This window comes from Vidua chalybeata, chromosome 13, assembly GCF_026979565.1.
Source record: "Vidua chalybeata isolate OUT-0048 chromosome 13, bVidCha1 merged haplotype, whole genome shotgun sequence".
NCBI lineage: Eukaryota > Metazoa > Chordata > Aves > Passeriformes > Viduidae > Vidua > Vidua chalybeata.
Genome location: NC_071542.1, coordinates 16,974,293 through 17,000,926, shown reverse-complemented (window position 1 = coordinate 17,000,926; position 26,634 = coordinate 16,974,293). Strand labels below are relative to the sequence as shown.

At 40.6% G+C, this 26,634-nt stretch overlaps 1 protein-coding gene across 1 annotated transcript in view; it reads left to right on the top strand.

The window, feature by feature from the left end:
- The first annotated feature begins 406 nt into the window (after nucleotides 1-406).
- LOC128794908 (protein FAM169B-like) overlaps nucleotides 407-26,634 on the top strand; it is a 40,847-nt gene continuing 14,619 nt past the window's right edge. Inside the window, exons 1-5 of the mRNA XM_053955195.1 lie at nucleotides 407-638; nucleotides 12,485-12,618; nucleotides 15,328-15,427; nucleotides 21,361-21,446; nucleotides 22,966-23,140. Coding sequence (XP_053811170.1) covers nucleotides 605-638; nucleotides 12,485-12,618; nucleotides 15,328-15,427; nucleotides 21,361-21,446; nucleotides 22,966-23,140 — 529 coding nt within the window. The 5' untranslated portion in view covers nucleotides 407-604. The remainder of the gene's footprint in view (nucleotides 639-12,484; nucleotides 12,619-15,327; nucleotides 15,428-21,360; nucleotides 21,447-22,965; nucleotides 23,141-26,634) is intronic.

The window sequence follows — 26,634 nt, the reverse complement described above, 5'->3', positions numbered from 1 at the left end:
TTTTGACAACTGTGTATTGGTTTTAGCCCCTGTACCTCAGTTTTATGGTTTGTGGTAATGAACGGCAGGCAGCTACCTAGGTTTTCCAAAAGCTTCTTTCAGATTAACAGTGGTCACTGCAGAATGCTATAAAAATGTTACTTTTGTACTTATTTTCCCCTCGTAAGCCTTCTTCCTCATGCCACCCGCGTTAACACAAACTGGCGCTAGGTTTGTGGTTTCTCATTCTGTGCCTTTTAAAGAAATAATCTGAGAATTTTGTCGGAGTTTCGTGAGTTCAGATGCAGCGTGGGCCGGCCCTCTCCCCAGGCCGTGCCTGGATGGCGGGGGCTGAGGGCATTCCCGGAGCCCGTGAGCATTCCCGGAGCCCGTGAGCATTCCCCGAGCCTGTGGGCATTCCCGGAGCCCGTGGGCATTCCCCGAGCCCGTGGGCATTCCCGGAGCCCGTGGGCATTCCCCGAGCCCGCAGCCGGCCTCGCCAGCCTGCCCTCGCCTGTCCGGGCACGGCCCCCGCTGCTCGCCGCCTTCCGCCGCCCTCTGCCCCCTCAGCCCCATCCCGGCCCGGCCCGCCCTCAGGGCTGCCCGCGCCGCCCCGCAGGAAGTGATGGCGGCCGAAGGAGGAGGAAAAGCCGCCGCGGGTAAGAGGGAGGAGGCGGCTCGGGGTGGCCACGGGCGGCTGAAACGCCACGAAACACTCGGGGCTTTCCAGGGAACCTCTGCCGGTCGCCTGCGGCCGTACCCCGATGGGGCCGGGTCCCTCATGGGCGCGCTCCCGGCAGCGCCTGGGGGAGGCGGACAGCCCGAGCCCTGCGCGCAGGGTCACCCAGAGCTCGGTTTATTTTCCCATTTCCCCGCGTCCAGGTGACTTTTCCAGGTGTTCGGCTAGTCCAGGCCTGCCCAGAGAGGGTCCTACCCGCTGTGGTTCGTCAGGTGATGCTGGGGAGAGGATGATCCCCGACCTCCTGTTTGCAGTGTGTGTTTGGGGTCTCAGCACAGATGGATCAGTCAAGACTTCAGTAGATCCCAAGTACTCAACCATTAAGGAGCATTGGGAACACTGCATAAAAATATCCATTTTCAAAGGCACCATCGGCAGTTGTTTACCCAAACTGAGCAAAACCCAGGTTTAAACGAAAGCAGCAGGGTTTAACAGGGACAAAGGAGCCATAAACACGTTGGTTCTTGACCACACAAAAATAGTTGGACTGTTTTGGTGTTGAGATGTAAAAGGCCTTGTATACTGTAGAGTAGTGTACAAAGTATAGTATACAAATATATTGCTCTATATATATATACTATATAGTACCCTTCCTTTAAAAAGTACTCATTAAAGCTTTTGTTTGCTATTGACGAGGTGACTAGAAGAAGAAGCACGTGGACATAGAGGATGAACTTCCTTGTGAAAAAGCCACTCTCCCATCGTCTCCTTTCAGTAGGAGTTGATTTGCTGGTGCTTCTGGCAGTGGGTGAAGAACTGCTCTGCCCAGCAGAACTCAGCCCTTCAGAACGTGGTGGATTTACAGTGCTTTGAAATTAACAGACATCGTGTCCGTTCCCAAATGGCCAAGCTCCCAGTGCTTGGTAAGGGACGTGATTTTAGCATAGGTGGATCTTTTGCACATGCACCACCACGGATTTCCAGAGGAGTCTGGCATGTGCAGTGTTCTGGGTTTGTGTTTGGCTAGGAGGACTTCCAACAATCTCTGTTCACACACTTGTTTGGATAAGGGCCTGTTGCATCACCTCAGTTAGCTTTTGCACTGCTTTCCCTCCTGCTCTGTTTTTATACTCTTCTTTCTTAATTTGTCACGCTAGCAGGTAAATGGAGAGAAAGTGAATTTATCTTCTGAAACACATTTTAAGTCGCTGCCATTTATCTAAAGCACCTACTTCATCCCCTTCAGTAAAATAATGATGTTGTTCATTAGTTCCTCTAGCTGCTCATGGCTAAATGCACTGCAGTCAGATTGCTCTATTTTTCCCCTCCCATCAACCACTTATGGAAGTCAAACATTTGTAATAATGGTATTTTTTGGGAGGAGTGAGGAAAGACTCTCAGTTCTACTGATTTTCTTGAATAAAATATCTCTAGATGAATAGAACTTGGGTTTCCATGTCCAAGGAAGCATTATAATATTGGGCAGTTCGATTAATGTCTAGATTTTTCCCTTTTGCATCACCCTCAGATGGAATGTTTAGAATAGTTGTTCTTCCACCCCCTTCCTCTTTTAGGACAGCTGATGTTGTTTTTAGGTGTTGTCTGAGTTTTGGTGTAGTTCTGTAATTGCATAGATCTATGTTTAAAATAATTATGGAGCAGTCGTCAATAAGCAAGTTGAGTGTGCAGTAGACTTTAAGAGCACATAGCTCATGTGCAAATATTGCTTTTCAGTTCATGTTGTGCTGTAATTGAGATGCTACAACTCGGTCTTGATGGCTGTTTCTGTAACTGTTTTTCACAGGGGAAAATTGTTTACACTTCCAGGTTTCTAAGCCCCTTTACAGGTCCCAGGCAAACCTTGCTGTTGAGAAGCAGGCCAGCTGTTGACCTAGAACTTGAGGTACTTGTTTTAAATTCAGCCTTCTTGCAAATTCATTTTGATTATAGAACATCTTGAAAGTCAGGTTTGTATGTATTAACCACCTAACAGAAGCAGTGAGCAGCCACGTATATGCAGCTCTGGAGCCTGAGAAATAGTTAGTGGATGAGAAACCTGTATATCTAGTTTGGCAATTGCATTAATGAAGCCTTAAATTTCCATCTGTCTCTCTAGGAAGATGGAAATCTCCCTGCCCTCCATGAAATCTGTGCTAATCAGTTTATAGGAAGGAGGTCAGCAGCCTGGAAGGTGGAAACACAAAATTCAGGTAGTATATAGGCACTGTCAGGAATGTGGCCTCTGCATGTAAAAAAGCTTCTCAGACCTCTAAGATGAGACTGATTAACAACCAGACTCCTACAGTCTCGTACTAAAATTTCATGTATGGAACAGGTAGAATTTTACTCAGACTGTGTGTACTTAAGAGGTAAGGGCTGCCATAACATTGCCACAGCTAATGCAAGTTGTTGACAACCTTGCTGTCTTTAACATAAATATGTACTTACGGTCTAGAAAGAAAAGAAATCAGGAAACAAAATCCTAAATACTTCCCTCAAAGGAAAATTACAGCCCAAACTCAGCAAACAAACCAGACACCCTTTCTATAAGCAGTGTTCCAGTGAACACACTCCTTCCCTTGAGGGAAAGTTTGGGAAAACAAACAGCACAGGAGAAAGTCTGGCCGGTTTCAATTTGCAAGTGGGAGGTGTGCAGGCATTATGGCTGCGAGTGTGTTATAGGAACCTACGTGATGAGGCTGGTATGTATTTGCCACATTGTGTAAAGGTTGCATACTGAGAGACTTCCAAACGTCTCGCCTGGCAATTCCCAGCTCTGGCATGTTGTCTTTGCAGAACGATTGGCAGACCCTCAGGTTGCACATATCTCTGAAGGAAACTGTCCTGCTCAGTTACCCAGAGGTCTGTGGATGCTTAAAAACGTTGTGTTTGTAACCTTTGAAACTGCTGTCTGGTGGCTGGGCTTTATAGTATTACTGACAACAGATGGCAAATGGCTCTGCTGATGTAATTCTTGCTGGTGTTTCATTCCTGTGAAGTTGCACAGTTTCAGAATCTCAGAAAGTGCCTCCATATTTTTCCTGCATAATGATTTCAAGCCAAACTAAATAAAAACATTTTCTATTATTCAGATTCCAGTGGTGTCATGTGACGTTGCGGTAACGATTGCCTTGCAGCAGTTTCATAGAGGTGCACGTTTGGTAGCAATTTTAAGGCCTGTGTCCTTTAAGTAATGCTTATTAGGACGTAACAGATGCCGTTTAGAAACATTATGCCTTTTAATAGGCTCTGCTTTTAGCCTACATGTTCCCATTCCAGGCAGACTGTGGATAAGGCAGGATTGGAGGTATGCTGTCGTTTATTCAAAGCCTAAGTCAATTTTCTGCTCTGAAGTCAAGCCATGTGTTTTTCCTTGTTTCTTCCATTCTGGTCATAGCTGCCTTGCTGTGTTTTTCCCCCTAGTCATATCTTTGGCTGATTGTCAAGCAATTGCAATCAAAACCTTTTGCATTTTTAACCACCAGCAGTGGTTTCTTTTGTCCTTACAGAAGAGCCTGTGTAAACTGAATTTGAACACACTGAGCCTCACTATCAAGAGCACAGCAAGCACAGAGTTAGCCCTCTGTTGCCAGCCTGTCTTTCCTTCTCTGCTTTTTCCTCCTCCTAAAAGGAGAAAAAGGGAAAAGCAGAGCCATGCTGATTTTGGAGCACCTTCAAAGACATGTAGAATAGCTGACACAATGGCACAGAGAAACAAGAGCTATGTTTACATATTTCCTTCACTACAGGCAGCTGTTTATTAAAGCAAGTTCTGAGACAGCCTTGTGATAGCTGGTGCAGGTGATGTATTAATTTGCAGCCATGTAATAAATTTAGCAAAGTGGAAATTAGTGGGGGAAGGGATTTTGGTTTTTGTTTCTTTCCTTTTTTCCCCCCCTTCACCCCTGCCCCCCCTCAAATTAATTGCTTTATTTTGAAATTATTCTGGCTGTGCAAATTGGTCCTTGCAAGTAATTTGGAGAAAGGCTGCTAGGCTTTCTTAGGCAGACTTATGCTCTCTGCTGGTGGGAGCAGTAGGCGTGTCACTCGTAAAGCATTTGCAGCTCAAATTGAGTGGTATTTGAAGCTGTTATCTCTGAAAATCCAGACAGTTGTCTCATATTTTCATCACTACTTTGTTTGCTTGGGGAATATTATCCTTTCTGATAGCAAAGCAGGGCTTTCAGGTACTCCTGGTGTGCCACATTCTGCTGTGGTTTGTATGAGGTGATGTTAAGGGCTGTGTGTGGCATGACTTTAGGTTTCTCACACTTCCTTTGGATGATGGTAGTAATGGGGAAATGTATTTGATGTGGTACTTAAATCCTAGCCCTGGTGCCAGGTTGTAACCATGTGTGTTTCAGTAATAACTTTTAATTATTCAAACACAGCCATTTTTGGAAAGTGTCCTGTCAGTCTGTCTGGCTTCTCCCCGTGGGATGAATTCATCTCATGCTAGACCATTTGTCAAACTCTGTTGTCATTTCCTGCCATTTCACCATTCTGTATTCATCACAATGGGAGTCATTGTTGTCCTCCTTTCCCTCGAGTTACAGGATGATTTTGAAGCAATACATCCTCCTTTCTACCTTCCATCTTTGTAAAGGATTGAATTGCCACTATCTGCACTTACACTTGTGCTTCATAAAAGATCTGCTGCTGTCCAAAGAACCTTTCCTGCCATTTTCCTTTCAAATCAGCCTCTTTCCAGTTGTTCTGGAGAGTTTGTGTGTTTTGTTTAGGGCATAGGCAAATAATTAAGTTGACAAATTCTTGCCATTTGTGTATTTGCTTCCATGTGCAAGAAAAGACAAGTTTGATGCCAGAGAAGCTGTGACTGCCCATCCCTGGAAATGTTCCAGGCCAGTTTGGACCAGGCTTGGAGCAGCCTGGGATAGTGGAAGGTGTCCCTGCCCATGGCAGGGAATTGATGATCTTTAAGGTCCCTTCCCACCTGAATCATTTTATAATTCCAAAATCCATACCTCTGCCCTCAGTAGTCAAAGTTAGACTTTTCCAGGAACACTTCTGCCCATTTCTTGATTGTATGAAAACCAGTATTTATTAAGAACTTGATGCTGATGTTCACAAGTTCAGAGATATTAGCAGCAATCACACTGAATCATTAGAATTTCCTTGGAAAATCTGATGTGAACGTGAACCTCAAAGCCTGAATTAATGACAGTCCTGAATCTCCCTTTTCTCCAGCATTTTCCCCTGAATTATTCTGTAAGCTGCCTCTTTCTTTTTTACATCTAAGCTCTGTGAAAAACAAAGTTAAATGTGCAGAAATATGAATTCTGATATGGCATAGCTATAGCTGGTAGCACTTCCATGGTTTAACAGTATGCTGCAGTTTTTATTTGTAAAGTCTGTTTCTGGGCTGTAATACCTCAGCTTTTTTCAATTACATTGGGTTAAAACTTTGTGCTAAACATGCCAGTCCAGATGTGCATTGTGTGTATAATAGGACAGGGGTAGCCTGTTTACACAGATGTATTTTAGTTTATTTGTACTATGAGTTGGATGTGGCTTTATATTTGTGAGTGTAACACTGCTAAGGAGCCATCTGAGAATAAACAGATATAGTTGGAACTTATTTGCTGGAACTTTCGTTGTGGGACTAGTGCAGGTTAGAGTGGAGGAAATATCCCTTCAGTATGAACTCACTACTACGTGATTCTCCTCAATATGCACTTGCTTTTCTAGCCTTCAAAACATTTTAATTAATGTGGTTTCAGCTAAGTATTTTTATTTAAAAAGCTAAATAATTAAATCAATTATTTAATTTCCTTGTCTATTTTTTTCCATTTCAAAAATAGTGGATTACCTTAAGTTTTGGGAAATGAAAAGCACATGTTTTATAGACCTGGTAATAGAAGGTTCAGAAGGCCTTCAGAGCTCATGGAAGAGTGTGAAAATTGAAGGTGTTTTCCTTTTTCTCATCTATGTTCAGCTAAAAATATCTGTATACCTAAAGCTTTTTTCTTCTCTTTTCTGAAATCAGTAGTAAAAATGGGTTTGTGGGAATGGCATGGCTAGTGGGATTGCAGCCTGTGTTTGCAATGCCTGGGATTTGGTTTGCCCTCCATTTGAGTGGCAAAATTTGTAGTAATAACATAGATAGCTAAACTCATCTATTTAATCAAACAAGTTTCTTGATTGGGAGTGGGATTAGGATTATTTTTTCCCCTCTGCTTTATGTTATTGATTCCACAGTTGAAGATTGTTTACAGACAAACTTTTGTTTAGTTTGTCTCCTGAAGCCCTCCCGGCCGTTTGAGTTGTGACAGAATAGTAAGTGATACGTGAATGGAATTTTGGGATTGAAACATACAGCCTTGAAACCTACATCCTGACTATTCCAAGAGTTCTTGTTCTATTAGAAAGGGGGAAAGCAGAGCAGTGGGAAGGACATTGTTTTTATGGATGATGTGCAGCACGTGGTGCAGAGCTGCCTTGCTGTGCTGGACAGATAGCACAGCACGGCGTTCGCCCGCTGGCTCAGCTGCCACCACACGCTGTTATGATACTGCAGTTTCACTTCCACCAGAATTTGGGTTTTTGGCATGTATTTGCTCAGTTAAATTCAGGATGTGAGAGTCAGGTTCTGTGTGCACTCCCGGGAGCGTGCCAAAGACCTCTTCCTTCCTCTGAAAGGTTAAACAAATATGGTTGTCTAATGATAACCACATGCCTGGAGCTGTTCAGGCTCATGGGAAGGGATGGAGAAGAGTTGATGTGAAGCCCTGCTGTTCATCACAGAGCTCCTGCTCCCGTGAGAGGGTGAGAGACAGCACTTCAGTCACGTGTGTGTGGTTCAGAAGGGCAAAAAAAAGTAGTTATTCAATCCTGGACACTGTCCTGGGTGTGCTTCTGTAGTATGGCAGTGGCAGTCCATGGAGAACTGAGAACAATTTATGTTATGTGACTTCTTGGTCTTTTTACCTAGTGGTTTCAGAGGCACTGATAAGGAAAACCTCACACCCTTTTGAAGTGGTAGATAAGACATACACTTAACTGATAAGGAACCAGTCAGAAGATGCAGTGATTTGTTAGGGGCCAGGAAAACACACCTGTGTTAAGAATAAATCTTAGGACTTCTAGTCTTAGTTGCATGGTTTAATTACAACACTCCCTCCTAAATATTGACATGGTATACTGTCATTTTGTTTTGTACATGGTACATGTTTGTCTCATATTGCAATGTGGTTTTTGAAATAAAAAGAAAAAAAAGGAAAATACTTCTTGGACAAAACCCCTCAGAATATCATCAGAAACACTTAAAACCTGCTGAAGTTGTATTTTTTGGGTTTTTTTCCCTTTTTTTTTCTTTCTTTGTTATTGTGAAATATATTGGCATGACAATAAAGCCAATAAACAAAGCCAGTGCTGCTATTGCAAGCATTAGAAATGGCAAAACTGAATTAAAAAGTAATGAAACTTGAAAATTAGAAATGTTAAGTTTTTATCTCTCTTGTGCCTACACCACCAGAAATCTGACTGAGGTATTTTTCATATTTTTACATGTAAAATTATGCACAAATTTGTGCAAATGTACAAAATCCAGATACAAGTCCTGTGGTGACTGATGGCTCTTCTGTAAACATACAGCTCTTAATGGATGCATGTAGTATCCTTCTCTGTGTTTGTAGAACATGAAAAAGTAGTTGTAGGATAAATGATTAATTCACTTCAGACATAACACTTTTCATGCTTCATCTACGGTGAGGTTGATGTATTTTGCTTTACAATCTGGCTGCATCCTAAATGCCCTTACTCTGAAATGGGCATTTCAACAAGTCTGACTTTCCTGGAAGGACCAGCAATACCTCAGTGCATCTTAATCAAGCCAGTGGTGTGTCTAGTCTGGAAAAAATCTGCATCACCAGCTTTGTTGGCTTAAAGGAACAATATTAATTACCTACAAGTGAATGCAGGAGTAAAAGATTCTTAAGAATGAAAGCAAATACCCCCAATCCCTGGAAGTGTCCAAGGCCAGGTTGGACAGGGCTTAGTGGAAGGTGTCCCTGCCCATGGCAGGGGGTTGGAATGAGATGATCTTTACAGTCTCTTTCCACCCAAACCATTCCTGGTTCTAGGAAATATCTCTTGTTTAGTAAATTGTGTATTGTCTTCATGGTCAAGAATAACTTTGCAAGGAAGCTTCAGAGTCTCTGATTAGATGGAAGGATGTCCTTTACCTCTGGACATTACAACAGTCTGTTGTTTCACTTCTGGAATTTCACATATGACTTGTATGCACCATGTGTTTTCTGTTGTACTGACAATAAATTCTTTTGCCTGAAAAAAATATTTCCTGCTTACTTTAACTGGTATAATGAAATCTTGCTGAATCCGTAGTCATGGTGGTCTGTCTCTAATTCATAAAAACTAATTCTACTTTAGGGTAGAATATTGTCTCCCATTTTGTGATTGCATTTATTTACCTGATGCAGAACATCAGGTGTGCTGATGAGATTTATCTGGATTCCCACATACTGATCTTTTTGGTTCCTAAGTGAAGTAAAATTTGTCTGACTTTTACCTTTCAAGGAGGATATTTGTCCACTTGATGAAACTCCCATGAAATTCAGTTCTCTCGTCTGGAGGAGACAAGGGGTGGAATAGCAATGGGAGTAGAAAAAGCTGGGTTTAGGAGTCTAGATTGAAGCAGGGGCCTTGGTTTATTCCTTTTTGGCAGAGCTGGACAATGTTTTAGGCTGAGGTTTTGGAGGGTAGAATCTCCTAAAGATGACTGAGTTGTATGGGCAGTGCCTGCTGATATTTCTAGCTGGTTTTAGCTGTAGCTTTTCACTTCAAAAAATCAGATTCTTAGTGCAAATTGATGACAGATCACCAGAGTGAGAGGAGATGTACTTGCACATCCTCGCTTGAGAATGTGGCCCAGACTGCTCCATGGAAACAAAAGAGAGAAGCAGATGCGCTGCTAGGTTTTGCTTTAAAATCTCTTCTGCACGCCTGAAATGGAAATGTGCTCGTTGGGTTTCTCATTTATTTGTCTCTAGATAATTTTTCCCTGTGGAATTGCAAAGCTTCCATGTCCTTTGCCCTGGAATTAGGTGCCCTGCAGAAGACAAAGGCCTGTCTGTCACCCCCTCCCTGTCATTGCTGCTGCACTGTCCACCTCGAGGATGCCTTGACCTTGTTGAGCAGCTTTGGCTGTTTAAGATGTCAGTCCCAATGTCAGGAATCTCTCTGGTGCAGGAGGCCTCCCGTTCTAATTTTACTCTCCTGCTTTATGGTCCCTCCTCTGTGGCTGCAGCAGGAGGCCCCTCGGGTAACCCTTTGTGCACAGAGCCCCTCGCAGGAGCTGCAGGCAAGGTCCTGGCAGACTGGCTGCCACCATGTGTTCTTTTGTTGCTGCTAAGGTAAGATCAAATTCAAATAAAATCCTGTAATTCCAATTAGGTCAAAAGGCTGTCCTTGGAACATCATAATTTTGATATCCCAAGATGCTGATTGGGCCTCGGACTGAAGTACTCCTGAGAGAGCAGCACTGCTTTTATTCTAAAGCAAAGATAGATTATTTTGCATTTGATTTAGCAACCTTTATAACATCCTGTTAGCCAGCAATAATTATGGCTTTAGTCGAATGCCTAGTAACAATAGTTATGGATAGACTTTCAGGGTTTATTCTTGTGCCTGTATGCAAAGGAAGGATAAAAGGGACATATACAGCAGGGTAAATGTTATTTTGGCTCTTCATACTGGGAAAACGTGGGAAACACATTAGTTAACATAAAAAGAAATTCAGGAGACACTTCTGTTCCATATTGTTCCTAAAACATCTTCAGTCTCTCTCGCCCATCAACAATTTTCTTCTTCACAAGAAATTTCTTGATTCCATTTGAATAGGAACACATGCTCCTAATTGACTTCGGCCTTTTCAGTGTATTGCACAGGAAAGACAAGTTCACTGGAAATTTAAAAGCATCTTTTAAAGGAAAAGATTACTTCTGTGCAAAGCTGTATTGATGAAAAGTTGATCAGAAGTTTCCTCTAAAGCCTCATTATTAAATCTGTGACCTCATTTTGTCCTTCAAGAGGTCCTCGTTACCTTAGAGTACAAGCATATTATGTATCAGAAAGTTAATTGCTTTTTTCAGTGAGGAGAAGACATGACTGTGCTGTTAAGTTCCATTGGCTGAACCATGGCAGGAGGGAGCCCTGTAAGCAGCACCTCATGAACAATATTTATTAGCATAGCAAATATTTTTCTTTGTGCTAAACTCAAGTCTTACATGCTGCTCTTTTGTAAAGGATTAATTTACTAGTAAATTTGCTTTTGTGAATTACCAAAGTTTTGAATAATAATCTTTAATTTCTCTCCTGACGAAAGTTCTTTGCTCAGTGGTGTTTAAGTTCTGCCTGGGATTTTATAATTGACTTGACTTGCCAGTGCTGCAATGCTCTTTTCTCTCCCATTTTGTCACATAACAAACATGCTATGAAACCCATCTAGAGAGTAGCTTCTCTTCAGTGTTTTGAGTACACAGCTCTGCTGCCAAGCCTTGGGATGGAAGCTGGTTGCCTGCAAAGGGCAGGAAAATAGTGTTTAAAGCATTTTAAGCATTTTAATTCTCTTATCCTTTTGGTGAGGAATCAGATACTGATCACTAGTGGAGGGACCATGGGTGAATAGTCTGAGCTGGTACTACAAATCCCATGCTCCTACTTTTATGTGGAAAGGCATAATTTTCAATACGGTACCGATATGATTCATAGTTTGTTAATCTTAGTATAGACAGGTCTTGCACTGGTCCTTTCAAGACTCTTCCTTGTCTCAGCCATATACTTTACTACCAGTGCAGTTATTTCACATTTAACTTACTAAGGGAGCTGCCATGGAGACCAAACCATCATTAAAAAAGGAGGATTCAGAACTAAGATGCCAACTACAGCTCTGTGGTAGAAGATTTGGTCCTCACTTGGGCTTACAAGAGTTGCAGGTGTAGCTTGTTGATTGAAAGCCCCTTAAATTGAAGTTATTTCATTCCTGTGATAGAAGAGTGGCTGGACACCATTTGGTTTGCTAACACATTTCCTGTCACGTTCTTTTTCTTGGGTTGGTGATGAGCCACCAGAGAGTCTGGTTTGTTATATCAGAAGGAGGTTATTCTTCAGGAACACCAAGTTGGACTTTGCATTTAGGTAACAGGCATCAGATATATGTAATTTTTGTTTGCATGCAATTAACAAATACCCTCCAGCATCTAGTCACATGGATTCCAAGTTATGTTGCATAAAAGATGATGTTACTATTTTGGAAAGACTTGTGTAAGTAAATTTTTTATATTATTTTATTATTGTGAAAGTGCCCAACTCAGTCAGAAAGGAGGAGGAAAAAGTTAATGACAAACAACAGATCCTAGACTGAACCAAAAAGGGGCAGTCTTCCAAGAAAGAATGGAAGCTTTGGAATTCTTTCCCTCTTATATTTTTGGACAGTGCTAAACTCAGGCTGTGTTTTGAAGAAATTTTTTTAAAGCTCTTCCAGATTTAAAGCAATTTACTTACACCTAGAGAAGTTTGAGACTGTGCTTGTTGAATTCAAAGGAGACAAATGGGAATTGATGCTGTCATGGTTCTGCTTTGTAAAGTTGCATGTCAAGAGGTAAATAACATACAGATATGTTTTTTACCAGCCTTACTGTTTTAGACTAGGCTTATACAAAAGGCTCTAATGAGATAATTAAGGGCCCAGCCACACCAAGCAGCTGCTGGGGAAATGGAGGTTTTAAGACTTAGGTTTCTTATTTAATATAAAATGTGAAAATATCTTGTGTTTTATTTTAATCACAGGTCGACTTTACTTGGTTGATACAGTAGCAGGAGATCCAGAGGTTCTGCAAGCCGATGCTGAAACATACTATGAAAAACTCTTGAAGAAGTCACTGTCCAGTCCTGATGTTTTTTCCATCCCTGGAGGAGGAGAGGTAGTAGGCTGATGTTTCTCATGCTGCAAGTTAGATTCTTGCAGATTAGTTTGTTGGTTGTGCTCATATATGCTAATAGGGGTAAACTGGTATGGCTGGATTGCAGAAAAAAAATCAGTAAATCCTGCATTATTTCAAATAATTTGCATGCTGTAAATGAGAGATAAGCTTAAACTCCAAGTCTGAGTGTTGAAGAGGGTTTGAAGTACTTTGGTGAACTTTGCATCTTGACCTGCCTCCTTACAGGAATAAATCAAACCTTATTTTAGAGATTTATACCATGGTGCTGCTCTGTATTCTGCCTCTACTGTGCAGTTTACACAGGCATTGTGATACAGTCTATCTTCTGTTTCCATTCTTTCCAAAACTTTTATTGGTAATTTTGAGTGTGGATTCTCCCAAAGGAATTCTGTTCCTAAGACACCTGGGTGGAATAGAGATGACTGAACAGTCCTGTTAAACATTTTTACTGCAGTCAACCTATGAAACCTTTAATTCTGGCATTTGTAGATCATAAAAGGTGTGCTGAGGTACCTGTTACTGTGCTATCAAAGTAGAAATTGGATTAGTTAAAATGAATTCTTGGAATACAGTAGCTTTTCTGCAATTCAGGAAAATAATATGCAGTAGTTTCCAGAAAAATGCTGTTCCAGGTGGGATCAGCTTCGGCTTTGAGCTGGGAATGTAACGGGGTTTAAATACTCTTTTAATGCCCTCTAGTGGAGCCTGTGGGGCTAAATGCAGAGTGAACATGCAAAGATCCCCCAGTTTAGGGCTTCTGTGTCCTTACCTTCCAAGCCTGCTTGTACTTTCAGAGGTTCATTTGCTGTTCCAGCAGGAGGGAGAGGAGGTTAAAATCCCAGGCAATGCTCTGTGTATTCCTGCAAAAGCCACACACACTGAGATCAGTTAAAGGTGGACTTCTGGCTTTTGATTCACAACTGTCTTGATTTTGTGGCTTGTCACCAGCCCTTAAATATATCACATGACTGATTTGAGTCTCATAGCAACACATTTCTCTTTGCATTCATTTAATTCAAGTCTAATCTAATCTGCAGTCAGCCAGTCAAGGACTTAAGTAATGGTAGTGTTCTTGCTGTATTGTCTTTTTCCTTATAGTCTATAATAAATAGCTCAAAGAATGTTGATGTTTTATAATTTAAAAGAATTCAAATATAATAAGGTAAAACTTCCATTCCCAGTGAAGATCCCAGCTAACAGTCTCTATTATAGACCCACAGCCTGAAGGATGAGGAGTTTGGTGTTTGAATAATGGCTGCATTACCAAACATTTTTTTCCCTTCTGCATCTGAATTAAAGCAGGTTTCAAGTGGCAGGACTGGCAACAGTGAATAATTATTTAGCAGGAGTTAAGTGGCTGTCAGCCCCCTTGCTGAGGTCACAGAACTTCTTTTTGGTATAGCTTGGTCAAGCATTCAGGACACAAATAGCAAGGATTACTGCAAGTCAGGATGAGAGCCCCACAGGTTGGCAGCAGCCACACACAAAGCTGTGCTTGGCTCGTGCTGCTCTTGTTAACACCTGTGAAAGTGCACATTACCTTATCAAACAAAATAACAATCATGACTGTATTGGAAGTAGTCCTGGCCTTTTCATTATGGAAATGCTCCCAGGTGCCATAATGACATCGATGCTGTTATGTCTGAAGCACGCAAAGAACAACTGAATCCCCAGATTTAGGCAAGCTCATGAATACAGATTTCAAGCAGTTTTCAACGTGTTTTTTTTTTTTTTCCTGGAGTCCAGTGTTTGCATAGATGCTTCCAGGATTCTGGCACTCATCAACTACTCAATGCTGGTTTCAGCTTAGAGTTGTTATCCTGAATTATCCATATTCATATTTCTTCTATGTACCAAGAAATATTAAATGTAACACGTGACTGATTTGAGTTTCATAGCAAACTGACAAATGGGTGCAATTACAGAGAGAGGCACACCCACACATACACAATGGACCAGATTTTGGAAAGTACAGTACATACTGTGCTAAGTCATGCACGCTCTTTGCCTGTACCTAAACTTACATGACAGCATTTGCAATATTCATATGGAAATCGTCATTTCTGTGCATATAGAGCTGTTTGAGCACAGTAATTTTGTGTTTATGTGTCACATCATTTAAAAGTTTAGTCTAAGAGCAGAAGCTTGAGAGCTGCATTTTGATTTTAGCTTTGCCTTCAACTTAACCACCTTGTGCCAAGTATCTACCCTCTCTGTGCCTCGAAGATAAACTGCCCAGGCACTGCCCTTATGCTTTGATACTCCCTGTACCCCGAGGCTTAATTCATTGTTTGCAAAACACCACAAGTACTCAGCTGGAGGATGCTGTAAGAAGTGCAAGTTGTATTTGTTTTCATTTGATGTGTCTGGTCTTTCATAACACCATTTGTCTGCGTGTGACAGTGCTCAAAGCCAGGTTGTGTACTAACCAGGGCAAGTCAGCATTAAAGTCTTCACTAACTTCAGTAGCTTGATTTCTTTTAAATTAACTTTCCTTATGGATAATATTAGACTATTATGAGTATTTCAGTGCCTTGAAGTTGAGGATTGAGAGGGTGTTGTGCTAAGCTTGTACCATGCATGTCAGCAAAGCATGTCAATAAAACATGTCATAAGTGCATCTGATATGTGAAGTACTTGTTGTGAGCTTTGCAGTACAAAGAGCTACAGGGCTTGTTTGTTTTTTAGGTTAAACTTGAAGATTCCTGTGTGTGTTTTGTCCCTCTCTACCGAAATAATCCTACTTGCAAACTGTTGCTGTTAACTGATCCAAAGGATAAAGAGACAGGTTAGAATTGGTCAAAATATTTTGAAATTTGAGTAGCTGTAATTTCTTTACCTTTAAGATGGTCTGCTTGTTTATGTATTTAAATATTTTGGGTTTAGTTTTGAATATGAAGTGGTTTCAGTTTATCTGTCAAGAATTTGTGTCAGTGGGCTGCTGATTAGATGGAAGAATTGACAATCAGGCCTTTTAAATTCTATGCATAAATTCTCTGCTGACAGCTGAAAAATCACCTTGGGTAAATCTGTTATTCTTTCTGACTTTATTCAACAGGATAATATTTTTCTAATTCAGAATGATGTGAAATTTTTTTTTTTTTTTTTTTTTGGTGTATGGTATTTTTTTCAGTCCTAGGTTTAATTGCCTTTTTTTCCCAGTACTGGTATGTGAGGGCTATCTACTGGTGTGTAGATTAAGTGAGGAGTGTTGGTGTTGTTGTGAAGCAATGGGTTGTAGAGTTTTTGGCATATCTGCAACGAGGACATGAACTTGTTCTTTGACTCACTGTGTCACTTAGGGAATACAGAACACATGAAACCTCTTAAACTTCCAGCTTCCAAATGTGGCAGCAAACTAACGACATCTGTCATTAGAAGTGTACCTTTTTATAAAGGATAAGCTATAAATTATGCCTGAAAGGCTTTAATAGCCAGTATTCTTAATAACACAGCAAAGGCAGAGCAAAATTCTCTGTTCAGTTCCAAGTGTGGCAGGTAATGATCTTGCACTCCTAGAACAGGTTCTGTTAGTGTGAGTGTTCATTCTTCAGTCCTACCCTGTAACCAGGAAATTTCTTCAGAAGAACAAAAAGCAGATTAAGATCACCTGTGGTTAGAGGTGAACTCTGCAGTTTTCCATCTCCTTCTACACAGGATTTCAGTTGGACCTTTGCTAATGGGCTGTGGTCCACAGGAGAAGGTAGGAGACCTTTCCAAGTTCCAGATGTAGTCAAAAGACTTTCTAGTCCCTCTAAAACTGTTGGTGTAGAATTACTCTTAAATAAAATACTAATTTATATATTCCATTAGTGTTTTTCTGAAGAGAGATACACACTGGTGTGATAAAGGGGAGAAGCCTCTACACCAGAGGCCAGACTGGCTCTTGGTGAAATTGTCCTCATCTCCTGACTCATGTTCAAAGGAATGTGGCTGAACACTGAGTTAGTTTAGGCTTCACAAGAGGAATTGGGATCTGTAACTACAGTGCAGAAATAAAGACTTATTAACTAGATGCAGGTGAAAGTGCATTTAGCACAGCTCTTCAGTTAAATGATCTCGTTTAGTATTAGGAACAAGAAGTATTAATGAGAGACAAGCACACAAGGAAAAATGATTTCTCACAGGAACAAGTCAAGTCCAATTGGAGCCTAAATTACATGATAGCTATCTTCATTAAAAGCTTAAACCTAGCAGAATAAATACCTTATTATATTATAAACAACAGCCTGACTGACTGCTGTGACTGCCTCCTTGCAAAATTCCAGCTTGAGTTACCAGTCCAGAGTCAGAGGAACAGAGATCGCTAAGCCTGCTACATCACCTGGCTTTTGATGTTTCCTTCCAAAAGTGTGATTCAAAATAATTTTCTGGAAGTTCTTTGTTTATGGATTTTATATACTATAAGCATGTGGCCAGTCTTCCTGCAGACATCAAATTTGACCGGTGTGATTTTTTTTTTTCTTCAGATGAGTGTTAATAAATTTTCATTAGTTCTTTAAAGCCTGCTGGGATGTGTGTGCATACCTATACATACGGGTATATACCTTAGAAGTATTTTGTCCTAAAATTTTTCCAACAGCTCAGCAGATTTGGAATTGACTGTTAGGGTGGCAGACTGTGTTAATGGGGCAACTCCACCTGGATTTGCTCACCTACATGACCTTTTGTTCTGACCAGTGAACAGATCAAATTTATTCAAAACAAATTCCTTCAGAGAAAGGCAATATATTTTAACTTAGTCCTTGTTACTTTAAGGACATTTGACTTTCAGGGCAGAAAATGAAAACATTTAACAAGTTACATAATTTTCTTTTCCTGACTTGAGCTTTTCTTGTGAAACAAGTTTCATCCAGATGGAAGAGGGAAACAATCTTGCTATAGTTGATATTTTTTCTTCCTCTGCCTGTCCACTGCCTCTGCATTTTAGTTTTCTTCCACAGCAGGAGCGCTCTTAGAAGCAAATTTCCTGGTTGTCCCCAGATACTGTGTTTCAGTTTGATGGTGTTTAATTATTGAAAATTGGTTTAAAGAGGGGTGGATTCTACCGCTGAGATTTTTTTCTGATCATCTTGATAAGATGGGTTGTCCAGAAGTGATGTGTAGCTTGTGGTTTGAAATTATCTGCATATTTCAAAGAGAAAATGGGTATGGCAGCTTTTCTGTAGGACTTGGTCTTGGTTGGAAGCATTTAAAATTTATTTTTGATGGGCTGAGTGTTGTGTTCTGTTAGTGTATCTGTACAGATATTTTTATGAGAATGTAAATTGCATTGTAAGGGCTTACAGAGCATAACATGGGTGATTAACATCTTTATAACACTAAATAAACATACCTTATTGTGGCATTTTCTGTATGCTGCATGTAATAATTCACAATAACTGTGAGATGCCTTGGAACATTTATCACAAGACATTTGCAACAAATCACTGAGTGAAGCTTGAATTGTAGAAGAAAATGTAACTGGTTGCAGGAAAGATCTATCTGAGATACTTGAATGGCTGCCATTCCAGCAGGAATCTGCCTGCCTCCCAAGCTTTAATGTATTTGTTTTGATAACATTCCTAGAAAAAAGTGAGAAATGCTGATTCCATTTTAAAGACAGGGAACTGTGGGACCCAGCTAGTTCAGGGTAGGTCAATGCTGCAGAATGCAGTTCAGAGTAGGATTTCTGACCTTGCTCCAGTATCAGAGTATTTCCACAGTGGAAGTCTTGCAAAAGTGACCTCTTTAAGTCTGTCAGCAGTCTGAAACAGTGACAGGATTAAGGTAAAGATGACTTTACAGAAAGTGCCACTACTTTATCTTAGATATTTATTAAACAAACTCTCATATGTAACATCACCTTCATTTAATTTGTAACTGAGGGATGTCTTTCAGCAGTTCAGATAAGGCAGGGGAAAAAGAAGAGCAAGAGGGAAAAAGCAGGATGTTGCTTTATTTTTTCTTCTTTGCTCTGTGTATAAAATCCTGATGTGCACATTTCATTTAAGTAGTTTCACACCGGTGTGGGAACATTTGGCCAGCATAGCCTAGGAAGTAAAAATATAATCCAGGCCTGAGTTGGGAAGGGATCCATGTTTGCCCAGCAAAAGTAGACATTTCATAATCACAATTGCATTATGCTTAGTGCCTAATTCAGTTCAGTCCTGGATTCCAAACACCCCGTGCTGTGGAATCCTGTGCTCCACTGCCTGTCAGCTTCTTGCAACACTCTGTGTTTGTCTGAGTGCAGGTGATGAAAGTACTGAGGTTTAGCAAGCTGGTGCTTACAGGGCAAGCCACCCACCTGAGCATGTGTAAACCCCATTAATTGTGACCTGAAATACATTTCACCTGGTCTTGCAACTGCACGATCAAGCACATCAGGTTTTGCAGTTGCAAGGTCACTGTAGTCACAGACATCATGATTCAGAGGGTTCAGGGGATGTGTGTTGGCAGGAACTCCATCTCCTGTGATCAGGTGAACTTAACTGAATGTTTTGGAAAGAATAACAAGACTGGGAAGGGAGAGAGAGGGAACATGTGGTCTCACAAATCATGTTTGCATTTGAAGTAGTGTTTCTCAAAGTTGATTATAAAATGAAAATGAGAATATGGGGAAGCATGGATGGATTTAACTGCAGACCAGATGTTGACTTGAAAAATGATAACAAAAAGCAAAGTACATATGTTTGTGTGAAATCTGGAGAAATGTTTTTCCTTCAAGGAAGGCATCCATATAGATAAGGTTGCTCAAGTAATGTGATGTGACAGTTGCTATGTCAACTAGTGTTCCCTTCCACACATTTAAATTATTGAATAGCACAGTAAATGTTCTATAAAAGCAACTCCTTCCAACATGGTTATGCATCTTCCTGTTTTCCTCAAAGCTTTTAAAAACTTTTCTGACCTTTACTATGTGCCTTGTATGTCTGAACTGTGTGCCAAACCTCTTTGCAGCTCTTATTGAAGTCAGCATTTGGCCCATTATGTCCCCTTTGTGTGACTCAGCTCCCTTTGTAGCTGCGTGTTTCATGGATGTGTAATGGAGCAGTGGCTGCTGCATTTGAAAGCAGAGGGAAGGGTTTGAGGGAACAGATTGAATCCATCACAGAAAGAGTATGAAAATCCCATGCAAGTAAGTGCATAATATTTAATGAATTGAGTCTGCTGCTATAAACAGGCATCTGCCCTTGCGTGCAATACTTCTTCCTTGTTAACCCAGCACACAAAGTGTAATGCTTTTTGGCACATGCTTTAATAATTTATTGGAAATATAAGTTAGCTAAGCGGAATCTCCAGCCTTAAAACCAGCAGGAGTGATGGAGTCTGGAGCAAAAAGGGAAATTAACCTGTGTGCATCAGTGACAATCGTATAACCTGAGGCTAAAACAGGTAAATGATGAATCCTGTCCTTAAAATAATTTCATTTCCTCATGTGTGAATTTGTTTCTAACTCACAGATGGTTTTGAACTTTCTTATATTTGTCTCTAGCTGGGTAGGTTAGAGCCAGTTGTTGGAGCACTCTTTTAGGACTCAAGACATGTGAACTCTGTACGGTTCTTTGCAACATTCTTCCTATATTATATTCTATCTTTCTATGCAAAAATGGACATGGTTGGTGCCCTATGTGGAGATGTTAAAGATACTGGTGTTATTTAGCAGTCCTGAAATCATGGAAATGTACTTTAGGTGAATGTCACCAGTGTACAGGTACTAAAAGTTCTTTTGGCTGAAATATTTGCTGTTTGATGTGTTTGTGGTCATAAATGATCAAATTTCTGTGTTTATTCCAAAGCTTCATCTAAAGCCTTAAAATTTATTCTCTATCATTTGAAATGACCCCATGTCAAAGCTTTTCTTTCTGAACAAGGCTTGAAAGTAATTTCAGTGTCATTGTTGCTGCTTCAAGTCTTTTCCTTGTAAATCTATTGGCAGGCAATGAATTCTGTAGATGAACATGTAGGAGTAGGGTTTAAATACTTGTTCCTGCAAATGTGAAAAATTGAGGAAGGATGGGAAGAAGTGGGGTGCAAGTTTTGCATCACACCTACATGAGGACTTGACTTACGTGGGTTGCTGATAACACTTTTGCTTCAGGGCAAACTGTATCTTATTATGTGTGTCTATGTCTGTCTTTTGTTGATAGGAACCTCTCTGTGTGCATTTGAACCTCAGAGAATATCTGTCCATGCAGAGATTTAGGAGTCTGTACTCTAAAGCTACCCATAGATAGAAATTCAATGACAGAGAGAGCTGAAAAGCTGTTTGATAAAGCAGATATGAGAATTTTCGTGTTTGACTTGCATGAGTGCAAATATGTGCACTCAAATATATGCAAATATGTGTGTGTGGGCTGGGGAAAGTTTGAAAGAAACTGGAAAACTGTAACCTTTATCCAGGTAGCTCCACTGTCCCAAATGCCACTCAAACCTACTTAGCTACTGAACTTAGTATTAAGCAGGAAGTGCTTTATTCATATGGAACACAGGCTGTCACACCAAAGTCACATCAATTCCTGAGAAAAATTACCTTCACTCGATGCCTTGTGCACTACTGAAAATTTGATATCAAGGGATGTGGAGGTGAAATTGAAATACAATTGTTGTTCTTCTGTCTCACAGCAGAACAGACTGGAGTCAGCTGGAGGGAGAAGTAGATCTGAGGCTGCCTGTGGAAAAATTGAGAACCTACTTTGTATTTGTGGGTAACATGTTTCCCTGTTTTTGTTGTTGTAGTTTTGGCAGTTTATTTGAGCCAGCGTTGGTGGCCTGTGGAAGATGTTGTGAAGACAGCTGATCCTGCTAGAGATGGGCTCATTTTGGTGAGGATGCTGTTCTGAGCAGTTGCCTTTATCCTGGAGCTTCCCAGCCAGAGCAATCATATGGAATTGTCTTTGGTCTCTGACAGCTCCTGCTCTGAACCTGTGGGATCTGGGCTCTGTGGCTCACCAAGTGCTTCACGTCTCTAGGACACAGTGACATGCACATTGGCCCTCTCTAAACAATTCTGTGCATGCAGCTTATGATTCATCTGTGGGATTTATTTTCTTTTGGTTTTTAGTTTACCCTCGCTGCCTACTAAAGGAATAATCATAAACTGAATTACTACATTAGCAATAATTTCTCACATTAACTGTCTGGTGGGAGGTGTTACTACCCTTTCGAACAATGTCTTACCTAGCTAGTTATGATTTCTTTTTCTCCTTGGATAATGTTTATATTGTATTCATTTTATGAAATGGTTGCTATTTAGTCATTTCTGTATCCATAATTCTTTTTCCAAATAAATTATTTTGGTAAGATAGAACTACTTTTTCATAATCTGAAATATTTGGGTAGCCTGGAGTCTGTTTGCAACCAAACAATCAGATGCCTGCTGCATATGAGCTTTGTGTTGCCATGAGGTTATTAAGTCAGTTTTATTTCCTACCCAACTCTCAGTATCTTTGGTCCTTAATGATTCCATTCCTTTATCATCTTTTCCTGTCACACATAGTGTTTAATTATTTGCAGAATTAAGTAGGCTTTTTGTGGGTAACTGAACTGGAGGGATTTGAGATACCAGTCCTTGCAAGATAGAACGTGGAGCAGGGACACAGGCCTTCAGGCTTTCAAGCATCTCTGTATCAATAGAGATACTGTCTGAAAATAGAAATCTTACCCCCTCTAGCTCATTGCCAAAAGGTAAATTGCCATTATGTGTGGAAACTCTCATTTCTTTTTCATCCTTCATGTGAAGCTTGTTGGCAGCAGTTTTTACCTTCCTTTATATTCCTTCATCTCCCTGTCTTGTCAGTTGTCTCCTAAGAAGGCCAGCACAGAATAATTTTTCATGTTACACCTAGATTATAGCTGGGTTGGACAGACTATTCTCTGTTTTACATAGTGTCTGTCTCAGTAAGGTTCTGGCCCTCTAAATTCTTCGATGCTGTGGCAACACAGGTAATAGGGGAGAGGTGACCAGGCCCACAGCGTGAATCCAGTCTTCATTTCACTCTTGAGTAGGATTAGATTGCCTTGATCGTGGTTCCAAATCTGTGACTGCAATCAAGATACTTCTGCTGCTTTAGAATTCCTCTCTGTGACAACAAGAGATAATGTCAAGCTTTATAAATAGTTACTAAATTATTCTATGCCCGCTGGATAGAGGGTGAAACACTAGGAAAAACTGTTTTTGTTATTCTAGCTGAACAAACTCAGGAGGTATTTTCCCCAAATTAAGTGTACGTGTTTCCTGACCTCCTCCTTCCCAGCCTCTTTTGATTTTGAAACCTTTTATGAGATGCAAAATACTACTCTCTGCCTCATTTTTCTTTGGTCTGTTTTTGTTTGTTCTCTTAGGTCCAGACATTTGGAGAAAGGATTGTCCTCTTTGTTCTGAACTGCATTATTTTTGGAATGCTGGAAGGGAGTTCAGCTAATGATGCATTCTTTCTACCTCACTCTGCCACTGAGCGTGCCAAGATACTCTGGAGAAACAGCGAGGCTGCTGCCTTTTACTCGGTCAAGATGAAAGGTAAGGTCATTTTAGAGACACATTTCCACTGGTTCCTAATAGCTAGAAATGTAATCCTTTTGTTTATCTTTCAATATAAATAATCCTGGCTCTCATCTACATTTTTATATGAAATCTCCCTCAGAATTAATCTGGGGAACAAACCTTCCCTGAATTTGGAAGCCATCCATGTTACTTTCATTTAAACATGATAGTTCCAAACCCCATTCTGATCTGAGGTACTGGATTACTCCAATAAAATGTGCTTAATGCAGCCATGTAGGAGGTTGTAGATCTAGGAACAAAGAATGTAGGGCCTATCCACAGGATGCAGAACTGCATCCTGGAAAGAATGATACCTGAAAAAAGAATGCAGTTCCCAGTGGAAAAACATATTGGGAGTTGGTGGTGGCAAGAAGAGGAAGGATCCTTGGATGTGTGAGGAGCAATGGCTGGGTTGTGTAGAGGAAGGTGTGTGTACTAAATCAGTCCTGGAATGCAGTTGCGGTACTCCCAGTTTAAAGGATGATGATTAATTGATTTCATAATTAATTAATTAAGTGCCATAGAAAAGAAACAAAATGTGTTTTAATTATTTAGGGACACCTGATTAACTTTAGTAAAGGTCTTATTAAACACAGTCTGTATTAATGCAAATAATTGCTGTTAACCAGTCTGGAGTGGAAGAGGCTTAACTGGAATAACTCCAGTTATGCAGTTGAGCCTGTGCCCCCACGTGGGAGCTGGTTACCAGCCTGTGCTTAAGATTCATGGGAATCACCTCGATGCCAGCAGCTTAAACACAGAGAAGGTGGGATCTTTGGAAGTAAAATATTGCCCAAGTCAGGACTCAATAGCTATCCATCCAAAATGGGAGAAAAAGAAACAGCTTGAGAGATGGGTTGGTTTGGATTCCAGAGGACACTCTGAAGGTGCCTTCTCTGCTGCAATCCCAAAGCCAGCAGGAATAGATTTTCTGCTCCTTGGGATGGAAAAATCCTGATACACACAGAGGTGGAGCTTGTACAGCACCATCAGTGAGGAATCAGGACTCAGCCTATGATCAAGGAGCCTTGTCTGTATCCCTGACTATGCTGAAGAACTGGTTTGTAATGCCAAACACAAGTGCTTTAAGTCCATAAATATTCCTGAGCAAAGCTTTTGGAAAGAAACACTTGTAGGGGCTGTAATGATTCATGCTCTAGTAAAATGAATGTGCACAGTAGTCTGTTATGGGTGGAGTATTAGCCAAGTTGAAACTGTTTCTGAGTAAGTTGAGAGTCAGTTTGGTTTTAGACCAGGTCCACATAAAATACAAATCCTTCAAGTCCAGCTTTGTCAGCATCTGCCTTTTCTTGCCAGTGTTTTTGTGGTTTTTTTTTTTTTTTTTTTTCCTCTGGGCAGCTATATTTGTTAGTTTTTGGCCTGTGTCACAAATTACTGCAGTCTTTTGCCAAAGCCTTTTCGGGAAGCTTGGAGCTGATTGTTTTTGTTGCTTTTTGCTATTTGATGTACGCATTTAGAAAATAATTCCTCTTTCTGAAGTTCTTTGATTTCAATTTCATACCAGCCATGCTGTGGCTGATTGTATTCTCTCTACTTTTTAGAAGAGCCCTGGATTTATTAGGCCCAAAACAGACTAAGATAAATATCTTCACTCAGAAGCTGTATTTCACAAGGTTGTTTTACGTATTTTCATAATTTATTTTTTTAAATCATAATGAAAGTTCTTTTTCCTTTTGCTGTCCTGGTCAGGACATTTAGTAGAGGCAGCTTTAGCTACAGGACTTTATATTGTGCTGGACCTCTGTTATAGCTTCTGGTCCTAGGAAAAAGTTATTTTCCTTTGTGCCCACCATGTGATTCTGATTCCATGCTCTGGAATCACCTGACCATTCTTTCCAGATTGATTTTCTTCACTGGGTAATTAAGATTCTCATATTGATGTTGTATTCAACTGTATTTCTCATCTGTGAATTTTTCATTATCTACAGCATGACAAAAAACATGCTTCAGTGGAGGCAAATAAGCCAGAAAAGGTCTGTGAAGCATGGCTCTCTCAAACATAAGTCTTCTGGGTGAATCACAGAAGTGGTGACCAAGGAGCAGTGAGTCTGTTCTGTCTTTGCTACAGATTTAATGTGTCATTATGCAAACTAAATTTTCAGTGGACTTCAGTGGTTCCAATTAACTATCTTGGCAATTCTGTAATGTCGTTTCCATTTGCCAGTTCCTAGGTGGCCTGTACTAAGTGAACTCGGTAATTTTGGTTGAGTTCCATGCTTCCATCCATCTTATGACCATCCTTAACTGGATCCCTTTTAATAGTCCAGCTAAAGAGGCACAGATGGTCTCGAGCACCCGCCTTGCTCAGAGATGCAGTAACTACTGCAAGTCAAGGTTTTGAGACAATTTGGCCCCTTCTGGCACTGGCCACCCTGCACCTGTTGTATAGATAAACAGAAGTCTCATTCTTCAAGGCTATCACTTTTCGTGAGCATTAGACACCTTTATTAAAGCAAAATTTATTCATGACTGCACAGATCATCAACTTGGCCTCTCTGGAATGTGCCTATTCCTGTCCAATGACAGGCATGCAGCATTTACCACTGGGTGTACTAAAGATTGATGAGATGTACTAAGCTACTAATGAGGCTGATAAGACACTTTGTCACGTGCCAAGATAAATGTCTCCAATTTTATCTATGTCAGCAGCTTCCATATCAGACAGCTGAGCAGTTAGACCTCACTAAATGGAGCTACTTAAAGGTACAATAGGAAATGACAGTTCCCTCTTCCTGTACCTTTCTCTGCAGGCAGCAACCTGAAAATGAAATATTTTGCAGAAAGCCTTCATATAGATACTTGGGGTTTGGGATCTGTTTTATGTTGTTTAAAATATTTATTTCATGCTCTGTGTGAAAATCTCAGAAAGAATGTGTTTTGTGTAGTGATGTAGGATTAATTACCACGGTTACTGACACTTGTTTCTTGTGCAGTGAGACCATGTAATTCCCTGAAAGTTTTTCCTTTCTTATTTACTGAGGACTAGTAATTACTGAAAATGGACTTTACCGCCTTCACATAAATGCTAGGAGAATGTAGAAGATTCATGATGCAAATAAATCAATAAGGAAGTTGGAGGATGCAATGAGCCAGGAGTGTCTTAGTGCTTTTAAGAACAAACCAGTAGAAAATCCCTTTTTTATAGACCTTTTTTTTTTCCCCCTACTGTTATGTATTACTGTCTCTGTAACACACATGAGCTGCCCAGCTGCAGACCAAGCTGTCTGTGGTATGAAAAACAAAATAGTTAGATTGTCAAAGCTTGTCCCTTCCCTCCTGACAAATCTTAGTAGTAAAAGTGTGGAGTGATGTGAATCAAGCCAGCCTTAACCAAACTGAGTCCTCTGAGAAGGCTGTAAACCATACAGGTGTATCTGGAGTAAGTGCACTGTTGGCTTCTCATTCATTCTTTAGAAATGCTCCACAAGTCTCAGTTTGGGAACAGCTGA